The sequence below is a fragment of the Pseudopipra pipra genome, chromosome W (genome assembly GCF_036250125.1).
Source record: "Pseudopipra pipra isolate bDixPip1 chromosome W, bDixPip1.hap1, whole genome shotgun sequence".
Classification (NCBI taxonomy): domain Eukaryota; kingdom Metazoa; phylum Chordata; class Aves; order Passeriformes; family Pipridae; genus Pseudopipra; species Pseudopipra pipra.
In genome coordinates this window covers 35,701,008-35,722,674 of record NC_087580.1, presented here as the reverse complement: position 1 = coordinate 35,722,674, position 21,667 = coordinate 35,701,008, and the positions used below count along the sequence as shown (strand labels likewise).

The following is a 21,667-nucleotide window of genomic DNA, read 5'->3' as shown; positions in this document are numbered from 1 at the left end:
AAGCTCTTGGATGTATCACGAGTACCTTTAATTTGAGATCACCCTGAATTCCAAGTTCCCTCTCTCAGCAGAGTAAGGAGTCCTTGGGAGCCCATCACAGAGTTACTGCTTCCAATGGTCCCCTCAGCCAGCAAAAGCCAGAGCTCAGGGGAGGGAGCTGCAGGGAGGTCTGAGAGAGGAGAGAGAGCCTGAGAGTGGGGTGGCTGTGAGAGGTGTAATGTTTGCCTGCAGAAGCCTGGTCTAACTCAGCAGTGACTTTTCCTCCTCAACAGATTAAAATACTCTGATGATGGAGTAAATGTCCAACAGCAGCTCCCCCACCCAGTTCCTCCTCCTGGCATTTGCAGACAGGCGGGAACTGCAGCTCCTGCACTTCTGGCTCTTCCTGGCCATCTCCCTGGCTGCCCTCCTGGCCAACGGCCTCATCCTCAGCGCCGTAGCCTGTGACCACCACCTGCACACCCCCATGGGCTTCTTCCTGCTCAACCTCTCCCTCACAGACCTGGGATCCATCTGCACCACTGTCCCCAAAGCCATGCATAATTCCCTCTGGGACACCACAACCATCTCCTACACAGGATGTACTGCACAGGTCTTCTTCTTTTTCTTCTTCATCTCAGCAGAGTTTTCCCTCCTCACCATCATGTGCTACGACCGCTACGTTGCCATCTGCAAACCCCTGCACTACGGGACCCTCCTGGGCAGCAGAGCTTGTGCCCATATGGCAGCAGCTGCCTGGGCCACTGGCTTTCTCAATGCTCTGCTGCACACAGCCAGTACATTTTCTCTGCCCCTGTGCCAGGGCAATGCCCTGGGCCAGTTCTTCTGTGAAATCCCACACATCCTCAAGCTCTCCTGCTCACACTCAGGCTACCTCAGGGAAATTGGGCTCACTGTGGTTAGTTCCTCTTTAATATTTGGTGGTTTCATTTTCATTGTTTTCTCCTATGTGCAGATCTTCAGGGCTGTGCTGAGGATCCCCTCTCAGCAGGGACGGCACAAAGCCTTTTCCACGTGTCTCCCTCACCTGGCCGTGGTCTCCCTGTTTGTCAGCACTGCCATATTTGCCTACCTGAAGCCTCCCTCCATCTCCTCTCCATCCCTGGATCTGGCCCTGTCAGTTCTGTACTCGGTGGTGTCTCCAGCACTGAATCCCTTTATCTACAGTCTGAGGAACCAGGAGCTCAGGGACGCTCTGAGGAAAATGATGACTGGATGCTTTTCAGCAGCAATAACCTGCCTATTTTCCTCTGTACAGCATTCATAATGAAACTCATGAGCATCTCAGCCTTCCTTCTCAGGTTTTTGGTGGTAGTCAGGGGGTTCTTCTTGTCAATACATTGCACACAATGAAATTTTTTTATTCATCCCCTCATCTGGATCATTGTTTACCTCTTGAATTTGTCTCTCTAACTCTGTAATTGAGTAATCGTGCTATCTCTATATTTCAACAAAATAAACTCTCATGCAGTGCCACGTTTATCTGGGATCCTTCCTCTGTGACTGTGGTGTGTTGACCTTGGTCACGTCCCCACCCAGCCACTCCATCACTCCCCTTCCCAGTGGGAAAGGGAGTGAGTAAGGCAGAAAAAAAAACCCAACCCATTGGTTGAGATAAGACAGTTTATTTAAAGCAAAAAGGAAAGCGAAGCTTGCACACAGAGAAGTGAAAAACATCAGGGTTTGTTCTCTGCTTCCCATGAGCAGCCATGGTCGGCCACTCCCGAGGAGCAGGGCTTGGGTCCGCGGGACGGTTCCTCAGCAGGCAGCCATCAGACAATGAATGCCCCCCTCCTGCTCCGGGCCTCAGCTTTTAGAGCTGAGCTGACCTCCCATGGTCTGCAATGTCCCTTGGGTCAGTTGGGCTCAGCTGGCCTACTTGGGTCCCCTGCCAGGCTCTTGCCCTCAGCTAAGGAAGGAATGTCCCAGTGTTGGTGCTGTGCTCAGCAGTGGCCAAAACACTGGGGTGTTCTCAACCCCCTTCCAGCTGCCAATGCCAAGCCCAGCCCTGGGAGGGTTGCTGTGGGGAACTGAACTGCAGCTCAGCCAGACCCAACACACCAACAGAGAGGAAAGATTTTGATGAGGTAAAAACAGGCTCAGGGAATGCTGAGGGTGCTGAAACACTGACTGTGCAAACACTCCTGTTAGGCCTTTACTCTCTTTGTAACTTCAAATCCCAACACTACCTAAAAGTGCTGCCCCCCCAATTGAAAGGAATCCAGTGCTCTAATTCCAAACTCACCCTGAACTCAAAGGCAAAGTCCAAACCCAGAACTCCAGACTCTTACCAATCCCAAACCTGTATGATTGGTATGAAAACCTAAGCTTTAATCCTAACCCAGCCCCAAACCCTCTTCCCCTAATCATGAACCAGACACTGCCAGCAGAACAACAAACCTCCCCAAGTTCTGCCTAATCCCCACCCTGAGCTCTAAACCCCAAGCCCTGACCATTAAGCACCCCCACAGCCCTTGGGAGCAGGGCAAGGACCTGCAGGGCCCAGAGCAGGCCCAGGGGGTTGGCAGAGGAATGGGAGGTGACCTTGATCTGCTCAGCTCTGCAGTGACCCCCAGGAGAAGGGCCTGGGCTCTGGGAGGGATGTCCTGTGGCACAGGGGCTCAGGATCCAAGTTCAGAAGGCCAAGTGCGCATGGCAACAGCCAGAGCTGGTGCAGAGACATCAGGGAGGGTCTAGAAATGCTGCTGGGAGGGGGTGGGAAAGCAGGAGGGGTGTGTGCAGCCTGCAAGGCCAGAGCAGCAGCAGGGCCAGGGCAGGACAGCCTGCAGGAGAGATGGCCAAGGGCTCTGGCAGGGCTGCAAGGCCCAAAGGCACCCAGGCCTTTGTCCCCTTGCCTCTGGCAGCTGCGTCTGCCACTCAGGTCACCACAAGCCACTTTCCTGGCAGGTTCTGCCCTTGGTTTCTGCCTCGCCCCTCCCTCAGGAGCCTGGCAGGGGTTGCCCAGTTTTGGGTCTTTGTTGTTCCTCCCCCTCCCATCCCAGTGCCCCCCAAACAGCCCTGAGCCAGCCGGGAGGGACAGGATCTGCTGGGCCAGGGCCTGGGGCTCAGGCCTTGGCCTTTGTGCTCCACAAAACCAAGGCAGGCTTTGCTCAGCATTGCAGGGACCTGCCCAGAGCCTTTGTCTGCCTGCACTCCTGGCCTCCAAGGAGCTGCTCCAAGGAGTCCCTGGGGAGGCTTTGGCAGTGCCTGCCCTCAGTGGGGCCCAGCAATGCTTCAAGGCACTTGGAGTTTGGCTTCTGACTTCTTCAGCAGCTGCTTCAATCTTCTCTCAGTACCTCAGGATCATGGGCTGGGCTGCAAACACACCGTGGGGCTCATTAAAATCCAGAAATCCCTCAGGATCTCTTTGTCTTCTTCTAATTGTCTTCAAGGCAATTTCAAAACAAGTCTTCAAAGTTTGTACTTTTTTTTTTTTTAATTCAAGGATGGATATTTTGTAGTTCAAAGAAGAGGTGACAGAGGTGTTCTCCAAGTGATCTTGATGCTGAGTGTCTCCTCAGGAGATCCACACTGACCCCGTATGATCAACATTTCTCCTCATCCCCCAACCTCACCAGTTCTGACATGGCCCATCTTGGACTGACAGCTGATGCAGCTCCAAACACACTGTGGGACCCATTAAAACATTGAAAAACAAATTATTTTTCTTTCTTCAATTGTCTTCAAGATATCAACAACTAATTAGAGGTGTTTTGTAGTTTAGCTAAGCAGGAAGATTTTAAAGTGGAAGTCCTGAAAAATATATATTTTTTGATGAAAGAGAATGATTTACACAGAGCCATGGGATGCAAGAGGGTCAGGGCACAAAGGATTTTGATCCAAAGACAAGGAGGCTAAAGACATTAGTAGCATTTAATCATTGCCCAGTTTAACAGTTATCAGGTGATTCAATAGCATGTGCTATAAATTTAACAGTGACTGATTTATAGATTCACAATAACAACCTTCACACCACAGTCAATTCACACCCACACCCAGGCAGAGATGTGTGGACACATCAATAGCTGGGTGTGGAAAGGTCCCTCTCCAAAATTCTCCTTGTTGTCAGGGAAACACTCCCCCAAATCCCTTTGTGTTTCCCAGCAGACAAGGGTCACAGCTGGAGGAGTGTTTGTTGAGGGGGATCAGAATTGTCCTGGGCACCAGCGAGGGTCTTTGGAGTGTTGCAAACTGGAGGGTTCCCGAGCTGGGAGAGGCTGCCAGAGGTGTCCCACTGAGAGGGAGGTGCTGGAGAGCTTCCAGGGCCTCCCTCAGCCCCGCTGGTTGTGGGCTCCCAAGGCTTTAGTTATCTGCTGAATTTCCATCCTGGTGTCAGGAATGACTGGAGTTTCCAAACTATTTGGGAATTGTATCCAAATTGTTCCATTTGGGTTCTGATTCAGGTAGGGAATGTTCCAAGGTTTTCAGGGGATGACTCCTTATCCTGTGTTCCCCAGCTCTTACACCCATCCCAGTCAGCTGGATGGTTTATTGACAATGTGTCCTGAGGGGCAGCACCTCCGATGCCATAGAAACCCCTCCCCCTGGATTAGGAAACCTTTGGAATTCAGGAGGTGTTCCAGTGGAGCATGACAATGAACAGCAATTTTCCTAAAGCCCAGACCCCAGCAGAACAAAGCCAGGCCCCCTCAGTGTCAGAGCAAAGGTCCCCCATCCCTGTGTCCCTGTGGCCGCTGAGGCGGCAGCGCAGGCCCGAGGCGGTGCCGGGTCCCGGTGCAGCCGGGGCAGAGCGGCGGCTGCGCGAGCGGCAACCCCGGCGGTGAGTGCGGCAGCCCCGTGGGAGCGGCGGCTCCGGGCACAGACGCCGGCGGCAGCCGCTGTGGCTCCTGGAACCGAGTGGCCATTGGGACACTGCAGGGCCTCCTGGAATCCAGGGGCCGGTGGGACACTGGGGAGCCTCTTGGAGCCAAGGGAACCCTGGGATGTTTTGGAACATCCTGGAATCAAGGAGCCATTGTGACACTGCAGGGCCTCAAGGAACCAAAGGAACCCTGAGAGCTTTTGCAACCTCATGGAATCAAGGGGCCGTTTCTGGCAGGATGCTCTGCACTGATAATACTTAAACAATGGTCTGAGAATGCAAACAATTCAAGCTCTCTGTGTTGAGTTACTGTTGGTGTCAAGGTGCTGTTTTTAATGTTGAATTATGCTAAACCCAAAATGCTTCATGAAACTTCAAACACACATCCTGCTTTCTGAAGCAGGATTTGACAGATAAGCTGCTCCCTCGCCTGTAAATATGTCTGGGAGTCAAACCCTTGATAACTATAAAAGCTCCGTCCAACTGTCATGGGGCAGATTCTTCCACAGACTTCCTTGAAGTGTGTGGAGCTTCTGCCATGAAGCAGGGACAGCTCTTCATGGTCACTGCCCAGGGGTTAAGTGAAAGAGAGAGAACTACCCCCTGTCATTGTGGGGTGAGTTACCCCAATCTCTACTTCAGGATTGTTTCTTTTTGCTGGCTTTGATCCAATTGCTTTAATAGAGTTACTTTGATAGACTCCACTGTCCTATCTTACACTATACTGCTAGGAGGTTTTTGCTTTTATACTGTGCAGTAAATAATTCTCTTTAAGGTCTTTTGTCTGTTCATTTGTCTGATCAATTGTCTGTTCATTTGTCATAATAAATCATTCATTTTATAGAAATATTTCTGATTTACCATCACTAAAACCTGCAGGACAAAGTGATTACATCACACCTCTAAAATTCCTTCAGTCTAAATCAAAATATGAGTCTGAGATTGGATCCAGCCACCCCCAGGCTCATCTCTGAGAAGGAATTTAGAAAGCAAGGGGGTCCTTTCTGCCCCTCGTAGCTCAACGAGACGGCTTCTGCCATCAACTTTGTCTAAGCCTTCCACCCCCCCCAGCCCCAAGCTGTGACACAGGGGCATGTCTTGTGCATGCAGTGCAAACATGGACTCCTGAGCTGGTCATTGGATGTCCCTCCTTGGAGGGAAGAACAAGCCCAATGGCCTGGGGTGAGAGGCCAGTGCTGGGAGCGGCGCTGGCTGTGCCAGGGCACTGCTGGGTGCCCCCACCCTGAGCACTGCCACCCTTGTGCTGGTCACTGCTGTTTTCCTCTGCAGGGCGTTGTGTTGGGCACATCCTGGAGAGCAAAGTGGAAAGCAGATGGAAGCTTTCAGGCCCTGGCCTGAGGAGATGCCCCTGCAGGATGGCAGTGCTGCTGCAGAGGTCAGCTCTGTGCCAGCAGTGCCCGTGGCTGTCCCTGCCTGCAGTCCCTGGACAGTCCTGCAGCAGGACTGGGACCGACTGCCAGAGCACTGAGGCCTCCAACAACACAGGGCTCTGAAGGACAGTGTGGAAGGGAAAGAAGAGGTGGCCAGGCAGGAGAAGGGCTGCTGCTCTCTGGCAGTGCTGCTCTGCTGGGACTCTTTTCTGGCCCAGCTCTGCACAGAGGCACCGACCCTGCAGCTGCAGAGAAGTCAGAGAGGAAAGATGTCATGTAAACAAGCCAATGCAGAGTTCTTTATTTGGTTTAAGCACACAGTGAGTACAATTCCCAATTCGTACAGCCTGTGGGCCAGGCTAGAAAGGCAAACACTGAATTGAAAATGGTGTTTATATATATATATACTTTTTTATATATATCTTTATACATATAAAGATTTTTTGATGTGAACAAATTCTCACAAAAATAACACCCCTACCAGAAGCAAAAAATAGAGAAGATATGGTGGGCCTTTAATGAAGTACATAAAAGGATTGGCCTTTAATGAGGTACATAACATGGAGAAGAAGGAGAGTTTATTGCTTCTGAAAAACACCCAGTTATCAGCTTCCTCATGGCATCCTTGAGCTCCTGGTTCCTCAGGCTGTAGATGAGGGGGTTCAGTGTTGGAGATACCACTGAGTACATGAGTGACACAATAAGATCAAGGGATGGGGAGGAGATGGAGGGGGGCTTCAGGTAGGAAAAGAATAACGTGCTGAGGAACAGGGAGACCACGGCCAGGTGAGGGAGGCATGTGGAAAAGGCTTTGTGCCGTCCCTGCTGAGAGGGGATCCTCAGCACAGCCCTGAAGATCTGCACATAGGAGAAAACAATGAAAATGAAACACCCAATCATTAAACAGGCACTAAACACAATAAGCCCAAGTTCCCTGAGGTAGCCTGAGTGTGAGCAGGAGAGCTTGAGGATGTGTGGGATTTCACAGAAGAACTGGTCCAGGGCATTGCCCTGGCACAGGGGCAGGGAAAATGTACTGGGTGTGTGCAGCAGAGCAATGAGAAACCCAGCAGTCCAGGCAGCTGCTGCCATGTGGGCACAAGCTCTGCTGCCCAGGAGGGTCCCGTAGTGCAGGGGTTTGCAGATGGCAACGTAGCGGTCGTAGCACATGATGGTGAGGAGGGAAAACTCTGCTCTAAGAAAGATTATGTAGACAAAAACCTGTGCAGCACATCCTGTGTAGGTGATGGTTCTGGTGTTCCAGAGGAAATTGTGCATGGCTTTGGGGACAGTGGTGCAGATGCAGCCCAGGTCTGTGAGGGAGAGGTGGAGTAGGAAGAAGTACCTGGGGGTGTGCAGGTGGTGGTCACAGGCTACGGCGCTGAGGATGAGGCCATTGCCCAGAAGGGCAGCCAGAGAGATGGCCAGGAAGAGCCAGAAGTGCAGGAGCTGCAGCTCCCTCCTGTCTGCGAGTGCCAGGAGGAGGAACTGGGGCATGGAGCTGCTGTTGGACATTTGCTGCCTCCGGTTATTGTTTTCTGTTGAGGAGAAAAAACGCAGAACTGAATTAGGCCAGACTCAATCAGCAAAACATCTTGCATGTCTCATAGCAATTCAACATTCAGGGCCTCTTTTCAGGAAGATCTCTCTGCATCCCTCTCCCTGAGCTCTGGGTTTTGCTGGCTGAAGGGGGCACTGAGAGCAGGGACCCTGGAATGGGCTCCTGAGAAATCCTTCTTGCTGTGCAGTGAGAGGCAACTTGGAGCACAGGGTGACCTCCAATTAAATGCACTTGTGATGTATCAAAGTGTTTCCAGAACTGCTGGTCACAGTTTGCCCAAGGGCAGAACACAGAGAGGGGATTTGGGGGACTTTGTTTTGTTCGAATTCCTCTTGCCAGGAGGAGTTTGGATGGTTGAAATCTGTGACATTTCTGATGTGCTCCAAGGGAAATCTTGTGAGTCCTGAGAGGCAAAGGAGTGGTCTCTTGGTGCAGAGACAAGAGCTGGCCTTCTTTCCTGTTCACAGCTGCCCCTGTCTGGCAGCTTAGAGCTAAAGGGGGATCACCCTTAGGAAGTCCCTTAAAAAAAGTAACAAGGCACTTCTAGGAGCAGAGGAATCCTGTTTCAAAGAGCACATTGACAGAATCCTTGCCTTTCCTCAGGATGCCTGATTAGGATCTCATCTCTATCCTCCCAGACTGCCACACAGAGGGATCATTGCAGCTCCCAAGTACAGCTGCCCAGGGCATTTCCATGGATTTAGCACTGAGAAGTTTTCTCCATGGGGATCCTGTGCAGCACAGAGATCCTATGGCAGAGCTGTGCCCTTCTGGAGGGCACCTGCAGCCCTGCAGGACACCCAGGCAAACAGCTGAATAACCTGAAGGTGCCTGGAGGGCACTTTGGCACTTGGCTCCCACAGACACATCCCCACAGCAGCACCCAAAGGGTTTGTGTCTGGACAGGAATCTGCCCCCCCCAAACACCACACTGGCTCAGAAAATCCACTGGTGAGAACAAGGAAAGCCCAGGCAGCAGGGGATGGCAGTGAAATGCCACAATGCTGCTGCCAAGGGAGGAGGGACACAGAGAGACAGCTGGAAATCAGGGCCTTGTCCTTGCCTGGGCTCTGGCTGCTGCAGGGCAATGCCCAGCCCAGCCCCCGTGGGCCTGAGGGCACAGGCTCTGCTTAGGCTGGGAAAGGAGCCCAGGCAGGAGCTGCTCAGGGAAGGGGTCTGTGCCACAGGGACAGCAGGGAGGGGCCCCCATCCCCCTGCCCAGCCCTTGTGGCAGCAGCTGCCTCTCCCTGCCTGCCTGTCTCTGGGTGAGGAGCTGTTCCTGCCAGCAGCCCCTGCCTGTGCCCAGCTCAGCTCCCTGCCAGTGCTGCCAGAGCCATCCCCAGCCCAGTGCCCAGGGGCAGCTCTGCCTGGGCAGGGGCTGCAGAGCAGATCCCAGGCAGCCTGTGGTGGCTGGGAAGGGGGAGGTGTTCTGGGGGGATGTGCTTCCTGAGAAGGAGCCCTGGAAATGGAGGAGGTGGAGCTGAAGCTGTGAGGAGCCCTGAGCCTGCAGCTGAAGGGCCCTGCCCATCCTTGCCCTGCCCTGCCCTGAGGGGTCACTCCTTCCACCCACCCCTTCTCCCTGCAGGGCCGTGGCAGCTCCTTGGCCGGGCTGAGAGCTGAGCCTGGCAGGCAGCAGAGTCCCTGCCCCAGCACACAGAGCCCTGGGGGCAGGACCCTGCTCTGCACCACAGCCCTGGGCACCCCTGGCTGCAACCGCACCTTCCCACCCCACAGCCAGCCCTGGCACAGGGAACCTTCTGGCCCTGGGCCTCTGATGGGGCAGCAGCAAGTCCTGCTCTGCAGCAGCTTCTCCTGCTGCACCTCAGGAAACCCAGCAGAGCCATCCTGACAGCTCCTGCCACTGCTGCCATTTGGCAGCTGGGAGAGGCACTTGCAGGAACTCACCTGCACTGCTCTGCAGACAGAGCCTGACCGTGGCAAAGGGCTGGCAAGGTTCCTGCCCTGAGCAGCTCTGCCCTGTCCTCCCAGCCCAGGATCCCTTGAACCTCCTGCTCCCTTCTCCTCTCTGCCCTTGCTGCCTGCAGCTCCTGCCCTGCTCTGCCATATGGCCACTTCCCCTGCACTGCAGCAACTGGGAGAGTCCTGCTGAAAGATCCTAGAAGCTGTGGGATGTGCCAGCTTTAGGAGATGCCTCCAGGAAGGCAAGTTGAACTTTCCTACAGCCAGAGAATTCTTTCTTCAAATCCTGAGTAGGTTTCTCCCATAAGTGAGAGCTCAGTCACCTCCCAGCCCAGGCTGCCTCTCTGCCTTCTCTCCTGTGCCCTGGGTGCTGCAGGCAGTGCCCTCAGCCCTGCTGGGCTGTGCAGAGGAGCTGCTCACCAGCAGAGCTGTCTCTTTGAAGCTCTTCTTGCTTGCCAGGAGCTCCCTGTGTGCCAGGAGCCCAGCCCAGCTCAGCAGCACAGCAACAGCTCCAGGCAGCCCTTTCTCTGCCCCTCTGGGCTCCCTCCAGCTGTCCCTGGGGCTCCAGGGGAACCTGCTGGCACACAGCTGAAGGAAATAATGATGTGCCTTCTCTCACCTGGGCACAGACACTTCTTTCAGCATTGTCATTTCTCCAGACAGACACAGAGTTAAGTCCAAGAGTCCCCTTTTCATGTCCCATCATTAGACAGGAAACCCAGACAGTGCCCAGGAGGGATCTCCTTCACCTGCACTGAGGGAAGGGACTCAGCTGAGTCAACAGAAGTGTCTCCTTGTGGCTCTGCAGACCTGGGGCCAGAAGGACACTCAGCTCCCTCCACAACCCCCATGGGCTGGGATTCCTCCTGCCCCACTTCAGTGGGCCCAAAACAGGCCCCTGCAGGTGACTCCTTGTCCCAGCTCCCATGGCAATGAGTGAAGACCAAAGCCAGGCGTGACCTGCTGGGACACAAAGCCCTGGTTCCTTCTGAGGGGCCAGAGGTGACCGAGATTCCTGCTGGGAACTGCAGGCTCCAATGGAGCAGTTCCTAGGGACAAGGCAGCAGCTGTGGGATCTTCTTGGGGGCTGCTGGGACATTGCTTTGGCCAACTTCAGTGGCAGAAGGGGCCCACAGGTAGGACAGGGGAACCTGTCACTGTTCCTTCTGTCCAGGGCAGCCCATAGAGGTGTTCAGGTGACCAAATGGAGTCAGGTGGCACAGGGAGAGAGGTCTCTCTCCTGTTCTTTAGCGGGGTATTTTCTACATGTCCTCAGAGTACAATGGCAGTTGTCTTCTGGACATGCCTTCACTGCTGAACCTAATTGAGGGCAGCAGAGCCTGGATTGAACAGCCAAAGAGGGGCCTGTAGTGCCAGGGGAGGTGCCAGGGCTCTGCAGCACAAGTGCAGCAGCTGCCCTGGACAGCACAGGGCCTGTGCAGGAAGCCCATCCCCATTCCCAGCAGTTGTGTGACAGGCACCACCCAGGGCTTCTCAGACACATTGGGGGCCTTTGGGGCAGGGAGTGAATCCCAGCCCTGCAGGGACACAAAGGCTGTTACCATAGTAACTGCCCATAGCAATGGAAATGTCTGATGGTTGCCATGGTACCTGAGTGTAACAACAGAAATGTATGATGGTTACTGTGGTAACCGACCATAGTAATGGGAATGTATGATGTTTGCCATGGTAACTGACCATGGGAACAGCAATGTATGATGGTTGCCATGGTATTTGACTGTACCAGTAAGAGTATCAGTTCCCACGGTAACTGATAGTATCAATGAGAATGTATGATGGTTGCCATGGTAACTGACTGTACCAGTGGGAAGCATGATGGTTCCTGTGGTAACTGACCGTAGCAACGGGAATGTATGCTGGTTGCCATGGTAACCAAGCATAGCAATGAGAATCTATGATGGTTGCCATGGTAACTGACCCTAGCAACTGGAATGTGTGATGGTTGCCATGGTAACTGACCCTAGCAACTGGAATGAATGATGGTTGCCATGGTAACAGACCATAGCAATGGGAATGTGTCACAGTTGCCATGGTAACCGACCGTAGCAATAGGAATGTGTCATGGTTGCCATGGTAACAGACTGTACCAAAGGAAAGTATGATGGTTGCCATGGTAACTGACTGTAGAAAGAAAAATGTATGCTTGTTGCCATGGTAACCAACCATAGCAATGGGAGTGTATCATGGTTGCCATGGTAACCGATCGTAGCAACAGGAATCTATGATGGTTGCCATAGGAACTGACCATAGCAATGGGACTGTATGATGGTTTCCATGGTAACTGACCTTTGCAGTGGGAAATATGTGATGCTTGCCATGGTAACTGACCATAGCAATAGGACTATATGATGGTTGCCATGGTAACTGACCCTAGCAACTGGAATTTGTGATGGTTGCCATGGTAACTGACCCTAGCAACTGGAATGAATGATGGTTGCCATGGTAACAGACCATAGCAATGGGAATGTAAGATGGTTACCATGGTAACCAACTATGTCAATGGGAATATATGCTGTTTACCATGGTATCTGACCGTAGCAGTGGGAAGTATGATGTTTGCCATGGTAACTGACTGTAGCAATGGGAATGAATGATGGTTGCCATGGTAACTGACCATAGAAACTACAATGTATGCTGGTTGCCATGGTAACGGACTGTACCAGTGGAAAGTATGTTGGTTGCCATGGTAACTGACTGTAGCAATGGGAATGTATGGTGTTTTCCGTGGGAACTGACCATAGCAACGAAAATGTATCTTAGTTGCCATGGTAAACGACCATAGCAAAGTGACTGTATGATGGTTGCCATGGTAACCGGCCATAGCAATGCTAATGTATGATGGTTGCCATGGTAACCGACCATAGCAATGCTAATGTGTGATGGTTGCCATGGTAACCTGCTGTAGCAATGGGAATGCATGATGTTGCCATGGTAACTGGCAGTAGGAATGGGAATGTATGATGGTTACCATGGCAACTGACCATAGAAACTGGAATTCAGATGTTTGCCATGCTAACTGATCGTAGCAACGACGCTGTATGATGGTTGCCATGGTAACTGATTGTAGCAGTGGGCCGTATGATGGTTGTCATGGTAACCGACCGCAACAATGGGGATGTGTGATGGTTACCACAGTAACCGACCGTAACAGTGGGAATGTATGGTGGTTTCCGTGGTAACTGACCATAGCAACAGGAATGTATGATGATTGCCTTGGTAACTGACCATAGCAATGGGACTTTACAATGATTGCCTTGGTAACTGACTGTAGGAATGGGAATGTATGATGGTTTCCATGGTAACCGACCATAGCAATTGGATTGTATGCTGGTTGCCATAGTGACCGACCATAGCAATGCGACTGTATGATGGTTGCCATGGTAAATGACAGTAGCAGTGGGACTGTATGATGGGTGCCAGGGTAACTGACCGTAGAAATGGCAATGTATGATGGTTGCTATGGTAACTGACCATAGCAACGAAAATGTATGATGGTTGCCATGGTAACCGAGCATAGCAATAGGAATGTGTGATGGTTGCCATGGTACCTGTGTGTAGCAATGGGAATGTATGATGGTTGCCATGGTAACTGACTGTAGGAACGGGAATGTGTGACGGTTGCCATGGTAACTGATTGTACCAGTGTGAAGTATGATGGTTGCTGTAGTAACTGACGGTAGAAACGGAATGTATGATAGTTGCCAAGGTAACTGACTGTACCAATGGCAATGTATGATGGTTGCCTTGGTAACTGACCATGGCAATGAGACTGTATGCTGATTCCCATGGTAACCAACCATACCAGTGGGAATGTATGATCGTTGCCACGGTAACTGACTGTAGGTATGGGAATGTGTGATGGTTGCCATGGTAACTGACCTTAGCAATGGGAATGTATGGTAGTTGCTGTGGTAACTGACTGTGGCAATGAGAATATATGCTTTTTGCCATGGTAACTGACCATAGCAGTGGGAAGTATGTTGTTTGCCACAGTAAATGACTGTAGCAATTATGGTTGCCATGATAACCTACCATAGCAATGACAATGTATTATGGTTGCTATGGTAACTGACTGTGGCAATGGGAATGTACTCTATTTGCCATGGTAACTGACCACAGCAATGGGAATGCATGCTGGTTGTCATGGCAACTGTGATTTACTTAGGCTTTGAGCATGATATTTTCATCTGCAAAAACATTAATGAGTGCCCAGAGATCTCCCAAGATGGGCTTTAAAGGTCTCAAGCACATGAGCACTAAACAGGGGCTAAAGAACTGTGGCCTCAATGGTGTGGAGACTGAGGACAGCACAGGATAGCCCTGAGAGGGCTTGAAGAGAGGATTTAGAGATGGTGGATCCTTTTGTCGGAGCAGAAAAGAGCATGAGAAAGAAAGAATTAATGCCAAGTGCAGCTGGGGAGGTCCTGAGTGGACGTGAGGAAAAAGGAATTTCACTCCATGGAAAACACTGGACTGGAACACGTCACCCAGGAGGAGTCTGGATGAGCCCAAGGCTTTGTGTGTGCAGGAAGAGCCAGGGAGGACGCAGAGATGTCAGTGCAGGAAGGTGCCAGCCAGGTGGGGCAGCCGGGGGGATGACGACAGCCTGCAGGGAAAGGGGCAGGGCATGGACACCGTAGGACAGCCTGGGCTGGAGAGGAGACAGGGATGGGGAGAAGCTGAAAGGCCCTGACAGAGCCACCTTCTGCAGGCCTTTGGCCAGGGCTGCTGTCTGTGCCCCTGAGGCCAGGAGGAGGGGAGTGGCCCTTGCAGCCCTGGGGCCTCATGGCCTCCTTGTCCCTGCTCAGCAGCCTGGCAGGTGCCACCCCATGGTCCTGCCCTTGGCATTGCACATCCCACATCCCAGTGCCCCAGGAAGAGCCCTGAGGAATGAGGCAGGGACACGATCTGCCTTCCCAGGGGCGGGGGGTCAGGGCTTGGCCCTTTGGATTTAAGAAACAAGTCAAGGTTTCTTCAGCATCAGAGCCACCTTTCCCTTGCTTGTCCATCACTGTCTGCAGTTTTCTGCTCTAACTGGAACCCAGGGAGAAGTTCTCAGTTGTGTCCCTCAGTGAGACTCATTAGTACAACAAGAAACTTCAGAGTTTCAATCTCATTTTGAGTTCTTGAGAAGTTGTTTGAACTTCCTCTCAGGGACTGAGTCTCATGTAAACAACATCAAACCCCCCAGGGGGTCATGAAATGCCTGGGGCTGTTGCTGTGCTGCTGAGCTGGGTCGGGCTCCTGGCACACAGGGAGCTCCTGGCAAGCAAGAAGAGCTTCAAAGAGACAGCTCTGCTGGTGAGCAGCTCCTCTGCACAGCCCAGCAGGGCTGAGGGCACTGCCAGGGCAGCTCAGGGACACCAGCAGGGCACAGACAGAGCTTCAAGGGGCTCAGCACTTGCAGGAGGGCTGAGAGTTCCCTGCAGGAGGAATCTTGGCAGGGCTGCACATGGTGAGTCTGTGGCTGCAGGGCAGTGCAGGGGCAGCTCCTGGAGGCATCTCCTAAAGCTGGCCCAGCCCCAGCTGATGGGATGGGTGAGCAGGGGCTGTTTTGGAGCACTTTGGAAGAGCTGTGAAGCCGAGGGTGCAGCCAGGGGTGCCCAGGGCTGTGGGGTAGAGCAGGGTCCTGCAGCCCAGGGCACTGTGCTGGGCAGGGACTCTGCTGCCTGCCAGGGGCAGCTCTCAGCCGGCCTGGGGAGCTGCTGCCAGGGCTGGGGCAGAAGGGCTGTGGGCAAGGAGCAAACCTGGCAGCTGAGGGAGGATCTTTTCCATGTCTCGGTGTTGCAGAGTCACACCTGCTCACAGCTCCACACCACTACACCACATTGAATGGAGAATTTTTTTGCAAACCTCAGAAAAGACAGGGGCTACAGGAAAGGAATTAGTCCCGATGGCTGTTTCCTGCTTAGGCACTGTAGCATAAACATTGTTCTCTCAGTTCAGGAGGCTGCACTGAAATTCCAACTCTTTTACTCTCAGAGATGAATCTTTCAGGCAGTGTCAGAAATGAGCACAGGATCCTGGGCATTGCTGAGCCTTCCCTTGGGGGTTGGCACTCTCCTGTCCCAGCCTTTGACTTCTCTGCAGGAAGGCTCCTGTCCTGCTCTGTCCAGCACAGCTGCACGTCTGGGCTGGCACAAGGGACACTTCACAGAGCTGACCTTGGAAACAACATTGTCCTGCTCTCATCACTGCATTGTGGATGTAGTTTTCAATATCTGTTTGTGTGAAATCAAAGTGAATGCAGCACAAGGTAAAGAGCAGATGGGAAACAGGCTGAAGGACTCTGCAGCTCTCCTGGCTCTGCTTTTAACCACAGAGATCTGAGCCCTTTTGTCTCTTGTCTTTTCTAAAGATTCTTCACCTTTTTAGCAATAAAAATGAGAATTTTTACTCCTAAAAAGAACAGTCTGCAGATTTAATGGTGGAACATATCTAACAGAAGAATTATTCTAAAGACAATAGAAGCCTCTGTTCTGCAGTCCACACTCTTGTGATTAGGGGGGTCAGAAATGGAGCTTTTCCATTAAAGGTGGGTTACATCTGACATACCCTGTGATCATCAGAGCTGTCACAAACCAGCTCCATGTTGCACTTCAGCAGAGCAAAGCTGAGCCCTTGGCAGCACATGGGAAGAATTCTTGCTGCTCACAAAACTCTGAGCCAGCATAAGGGAAATATAATTATTTTGGGGGGATTACTATGAAAGATGGAGTATCTCTGCTGAGAGGGGTATCTCCTAGTTGTTCTGTGTCTTTTCCTTTTCTGAACAGACCCTGTCCTAAGGAACAGCAAATGTCCAACAGCAGCTCCCTCACCCAGTTCCTCCTCCTGGCATTCGCAGACAGGCGGGAGCTGCAGCTCCTGCACTTCTGGCTCTTCCTGGCCATCTCCCTGGCTGCCCTCCTGGCCAACGGCCTCATCCTCAGCACCGTAGCCTGTGACCACCACCTGCACACCCCCATGGGCTTCTTCCTGCTCAACCTCTCCCTCACAGACCTGGGCTGCATCTGCACCACTGTCCCCAAAGCCATGCACAATTCCCTCTGGGGCACCACAACCATCTCCTACGCAGGATGTGCTGCACAGCTCTTTTTCTTTCTGTTCTTCATTTCAGCAGAATATTTCCTTCTCACTGTCATGTGCTACGACCGCTACGTTGCCATCTGCAAACCCCTGCACTACGGGACCCTCCTGGGCAGCAGAGCTTGTGCCCACATGGCAGCAGCTGCCTGGACTGCTGGGTTTCTCAATGCTCTGCTGCACACAGCCAATACATTTTCCCTGCCCCTGTGCCAGGGCAATGCCGTGGGCCAGTTCTTCTGTGAAATCCCACACATCTTCAAGCTCTCCTGCTCACACTCAAGCTACCTCAGGGAAATTGGGCTTCTCTCGTTTACTATCTCTTTAGGACTTGGCTGTTTTATTTTCATTGTTTTCTCCTATGTGCAGATCTTCAGGGCTGTGCTGAGGATCCCCTCTGAGCAGGGACGGCACAAAGCCTTTTCCACCTGCATCCCTCACCTGGCTGTGGTCTCTGTTGTTATCAGCACTGGCACATTTTCCAACCTCAAGCCCCCCTCCATCTCCTCCACATCCCTGGATCTGGCACTATCAGTTCTGTACTCAGTGGTGCCTCCTGCACTAAACCCCTTCATCTACAGCCTAAGGAACCAGGAGCTCAAGGATGCCCTGAGGAAAATGCTGACTGGATGCTTTTCAGGAGCAATAAAGTGTCTGTTTTCTGGTGTATAGCATTCAGAATGAGACTCTATAATGGTCCAGCCTTCCTGCTCAGGTTTTTCTTGCAGGTCATCACATTCTTCTTGTAATAATTTTCTGTGCAATGAAATATTGTTATGCATCTGCCTTCTAATTTAGTGTCCATCTTTTGACTTTGACACTGAGACTGTATAAATGATGAATTGTGTTCTCTGACTGTTTAAACAAAATAAAGGACTCTGCAGTGCCTTCTTTGTCCAAGACCCTTCTTCTTAGATGTTCCTAAAGGACAGCACACTGCAGGACAGGGTGTATTTGCAAAGGGGAGGGGGACAATATTCCCAGCCCAGCAGCAATGCCAGGGAGCAGCAGGGGTTGGTCTTCCCAGAGCTGCTCTCTTGCCACTCCCACACTGTCCTCCTGAGCCCCTTTCTTGCTGTAAGGTCTGAGTGCTCTCTGAGCACAGTCCTGTGGGCTGGAAGCCCTTGGAGCACAGGCAGGGACAGGCCCTGGGAACTTGTGAAGCAGAGCTGGGCTCCCTTACAGCATCTCCAGGATGCTGTGGCATCTTCTGAGGGCACTGCATGTACTGGGTCACTTCTTCTGTCACCTTGCTCCAGGGCTGGAACTCTCCTGCAGTGTCACCATGACACTCCTGCTCTCTGCTTTCCAGGTTTCATTTTTAGATCCAGTCTTCTCCTCCTGTTCACAGGGACATCCTGTGAGTGCTTCAGAGCTGCCATCCTGGGGCAGCTCCTGCCCAGTGTGGGCAGGCACAAGGTCTCTCCAGCTGCTCCTCTCACCTCCCCAGTGCCACTGTTTTCTGCAGCCTCCTCATCCTTGCCCAGCACAGCCCTCCTGGCACAGTTGGACACAGCCCTTGTTCTACCCCCTCCTCAGGCACCTGCCCAACCCCCTCAGCTCCAGCCTGAGGGCCAGAAACCTTCAGGGCAGGGGGGCACCGGGGAAAATGCTGAGGAAACCTTTCAGCTGCACTCAGATCCAATTGGATGGGTTGGCCTCGAGGAAGAAATCCCTTCTCATTCTCCAGAACCACCAGGACAACCTGTGTTGTGTTCTGGGCACTAAACTGGAACTGTGGGATATCACAAAAGTTTTGGTGTTAGGGACATTGAGAAGGCTGGACAGTGTCACTGGGAGACCTCTCCCAAACCCTTGGAAAGCCAGAGCCATCCCAGAGCTTCCTGGGGCCTTGGCAAAGGCAGACATGGAACCAGTCTGCAAACAGGGCAGCAAGGAGGGTTGGCAGAGTTCCAGACTGCTCAGGCTCAGCAGGGAAGGGGATAGGGCAAGTCCTCCTGCAGCCATTCCCAGGCATGGGAAGGACAAGGCAGGGATTGCAGAACCCCTCTGGGAGGCAAAAGAAGGGGATGTTTTGTGCCCAGACTTTATCAAGGCCTTTGACATGGTGTCCTGACCTTATGGCCAGACTGGTGAGAGCTGGACTGAAGAAGTGGAAGATATGGATGGGAAGTTGGCTGAATGCAGAGTGTCAGATAAAATCCATGGTACAAAATCCTCTTGGCAGCAACTTCCTGATGAAATCCCTCTCAGTGATCAGCCCTTGAACACCAATGCAGAAGAGCTCTCTATATAATGGGACAAAAAGCATTTTCTAGTCATTTGTGAATTATGCCAAATTTCAGGGAACCCTTGAGCAACCTGTCCTGGATTAAAGACACATATTGGTGCTGGAACTCCAATAAAAAGAACTCACTCTCCTTTTATTCCCCACCAGTACAGAGAGACAAAATACAAGGAGGTACAAGTGAAAAAAATAAAAGTTGACTGACAAGAAATATAGCAGCAAAACCAGCAATACCAACAGAAGAGTTCAAAGCAACAGCAGAGAGAGAAATTGCCTCCTCTCTCCCCCCCTGCCCCAAATCCCTTTTGTAAACAGATAAAAACAGGGATCCACATGTGTCTCCCTTCCCCCTTTTTCTCCTGAATGAACAAAGAACAAAAAACAAACCAGAGGAGAGAGGGGGCAAAGCAAAATCTGGGAAACTCTCTGGTCTGATCTCAGTTGTGCTGCCCAAGAACACGCTGACTCCAGAGGTGTCCAAGCGGGGCAGAGCCGGCGACTCCGGTCCGTGCGGCGGCGGGGGGGAGGCAGCGGCTCTGCTTGATTCCATGGAGTTCTGGGGAGGCACAGTGGCCCCTTGGTTCCAGGAGGTTCTGAGATGTTTCAGGGTTCCTTTTGTTCCAAAGACACCCCACACGTCATAATGGTCCCTTGGTTCCATGAGATTCCACAGTGTCCCTGCATTCCTTTGGTTCCATGAGGCCCTGCAGTGTCACGGTGCCACTTGATTCCGTGATGTTACAAAGAATCAGAATGGCCCCTTGATTTAAGGACAACTGCACATGGGGCTGCCTTAGGGGGAGTGTGGGCACCCAGACAAGGGAGTTGTCACCCCCCTGGACTCAGCCCTGGGGTCACCACATCTGGACTGGTCTGTCTGTCTGTGAGGTTCCCCATTCTGGAGGAATGAGGAAGAACTGGAGAGGGTCTAGAGGAGATCTGACAGGATGGAGCTTTTCTCCATATTGGAAATAGAATGAAATCTCCACAAAGAGTAGCATGGAAGGTTCAGATTGAAGGTGAGGAAAAAGAAATATCACTCAACAGGGACCCTTGTGCTGCAAGAGGTCACCCAGAGGGAGTCAGGATCAGCCCATGGCTTTGTGTTCCAGGGAACAGCCAGAGCTGGTGCAGAGACATCAGGGAGGGTCTAAAATGCTGCTGGGAGGGGGTGGGAAAGCAGGAGGGGTGTGTGCAGCCTGCAAGGCCAGAGCAGCAGCAGGGCCAGGGCAGGACAGCCTGCAGGAGAGATGGCCAAGGGCTCTGGCAGGGCTGCAAGGCCCAAAGGCACCCAGGCCTTTGTCCCCTTGCCTCTGGCAGCTGCCTCTGCCACTCAGGCCACCACAACCAACTTGCCTGGCAGGTTCTGCCCTTGGGTTTTGCCTTGCCCCTCCCTCAGGAGCCTGGCAGGGTTTTCCCAGTGTTTGGCCTTTGTTGTTGCTCCCCCTCCCATCCCAGTGCCCCCCAAACAGCCCTGAGCCAGCCGGGAGGGACAGGATCTGCTGGGCCAGGGCCTGGGGCTCAGGCCTTGGCCTTTGTGCTCCACAAAACCAAGGCAGGCTTTGCTCAGCATTGCAGGGGCCTGCCCAGAGCCTTTGTCTGCCTGCACTCCTGGCCTCCAAGGAGCTGCTCCAAGGAGTCCCTGGGGAGGCTTTGGCAGTGCCTGCCCTCAGTGGGGCCCAGCAATGCTTCAAGGCACTTGGAGTTTGGCTTCTGACTTCTTCAGCAGCTGCTTCAATCTTCTCTCAGTACCTCAGGATCATGGGCTGGGCTGCAAACACACCGTGGGGCTCATTAAAATCCAGAAATCCCTCAGGATCTCTTTGTCTTCCTTTAATTGTCTTCAAGGCAATTTCAAAACAAGTCTTCCAAGTTTGTACTTTTTTTGTTTTAATTCAATGATGGATATTTTTAAGTTCAGAGAAGAGGTGATAGAGGTGTTCTCCAAGTGATCTTGATGCTGAGTGTCTCCTCAGGAGATCCACACTGACCCTGGATGATCAACCTTGCTCCTCACCCCCCAACCTCACCAGTTCTGCCATGGCCCATCTTGGACTGACAGCTGATGCAGCTCCAAACACACTGTGGGACCCATTAAAACACTGAAAAACAAATTATTTCCCTTCCTTTAATTGTTTTCAAATCTTCAAGACTTGAACAGCTAATTGGAGTTGTTTAGTAGTTTAGCTAAGGAGGAAGATTTTAAAGTAGACGTCAGGAAAAACATGTATTTTTTGATGAAAGGGAATGATTTACACAGAGCCTTGGGATGCAAGAGTGTCAGGGTGCAAAGGATATAGAAACAAAGACAAGGGGGCAAAAGAGTTTTGAAGCACTTAATCATTGACCAATTTAGCAGTTATCGAGTGGTTTGATAGCATTTGCTACAATTTTAACAGTGACTGAATTATAGATTCCCAATAACAACATTCCCACCACAGTCAATTCACACCCACACCCAGGCAGAGATGTGTGGACACATCAATAGCTGGGTGTGGAAAGGTCCCTCTCCCAAATTCTCCTTGTTGTCAGGGAAACACTCTCCCAGATCCCTTTGTGTTTCCCAACAGACCAGGGTCAGAGCTGGAGGAGTGTTTGTTGAGGGGGATCAGAATTGT

The 21,667-nt window shown here is 52.1% G+C and overlaps 3 protein-coding genes and 1 pseudogene across 3 annotated transcripts; 3 read left to right on the top strand and 1 right to left on the bottom strand.

The window, feature by feature from the left end:
- Positions 1-21,667, top strand: part of LOC135405245 (zinc finger protein 721-like) — a 250,874-nt pseudogene that overhangs the window by 167,168 nt on the left and 62,039 nt on the right.
- Positions 536-1,267, top strand: LOC135404637 (olfactory receptor 14J1-like). Its single transcript, XM_064639370.1, has one exon. The coding sequence runs from the start codon at positions 536-538 to the stop codon at positions 1,265-1,267; it is 732 nt and encodes a 243-aa protein (XP_064495440.1).
- LOC135405414 (olfactory receptor 14J1-like) lies at positions 6,635-7,747 on the bottom strand. The gene has a single exon (XM_064640111.1). The coding sequence runs from the start codon at positions 7,726-7,728 to the stop codon at positions 6,757-6,759; it is 972 nt and encodes a 323-aa protein (XP_064496181.1). The 5' UTR covers positions 7,729-7,747; the 3' UTR covers positions 6,635-6,756.
- LOC135404636 (olfactory receptor 14J1-like) lies at positions 16,396-17,473 on the top strand. The gene has a single exon (XM_064639369.1). It carries the CDS (start codon positions 16,421-16,423, stop codon positions 17,471-17,473), a length of 1,053 nt encoding a protein of 350 aa, XP_064495439.1. The 5' UTR covers positions 16,396-16,420.

Coding starts and splice junctions, on each gene's coding strand:
- LOC135405414 (XM_064640111.1), bottom strand. CDS start 7,728: ATGTCCAACAGCAGCTCCATGCCCCAGTTCCTCCTCCTGGCACTCGCA.
- LOC135404637 (XM_064639370.1), top strand. CDS start 536: ATGCATAATTCCCTCTGGGACACCACAACCATCTCCTACACAGGATGT.
- LOC135404636 (XM_064639369.1), top strand. CDS start 16,421: ATGAAAGATGGAGTATCTCTGCTGAGAGGGGTATCTCCTAGTTGTTCT.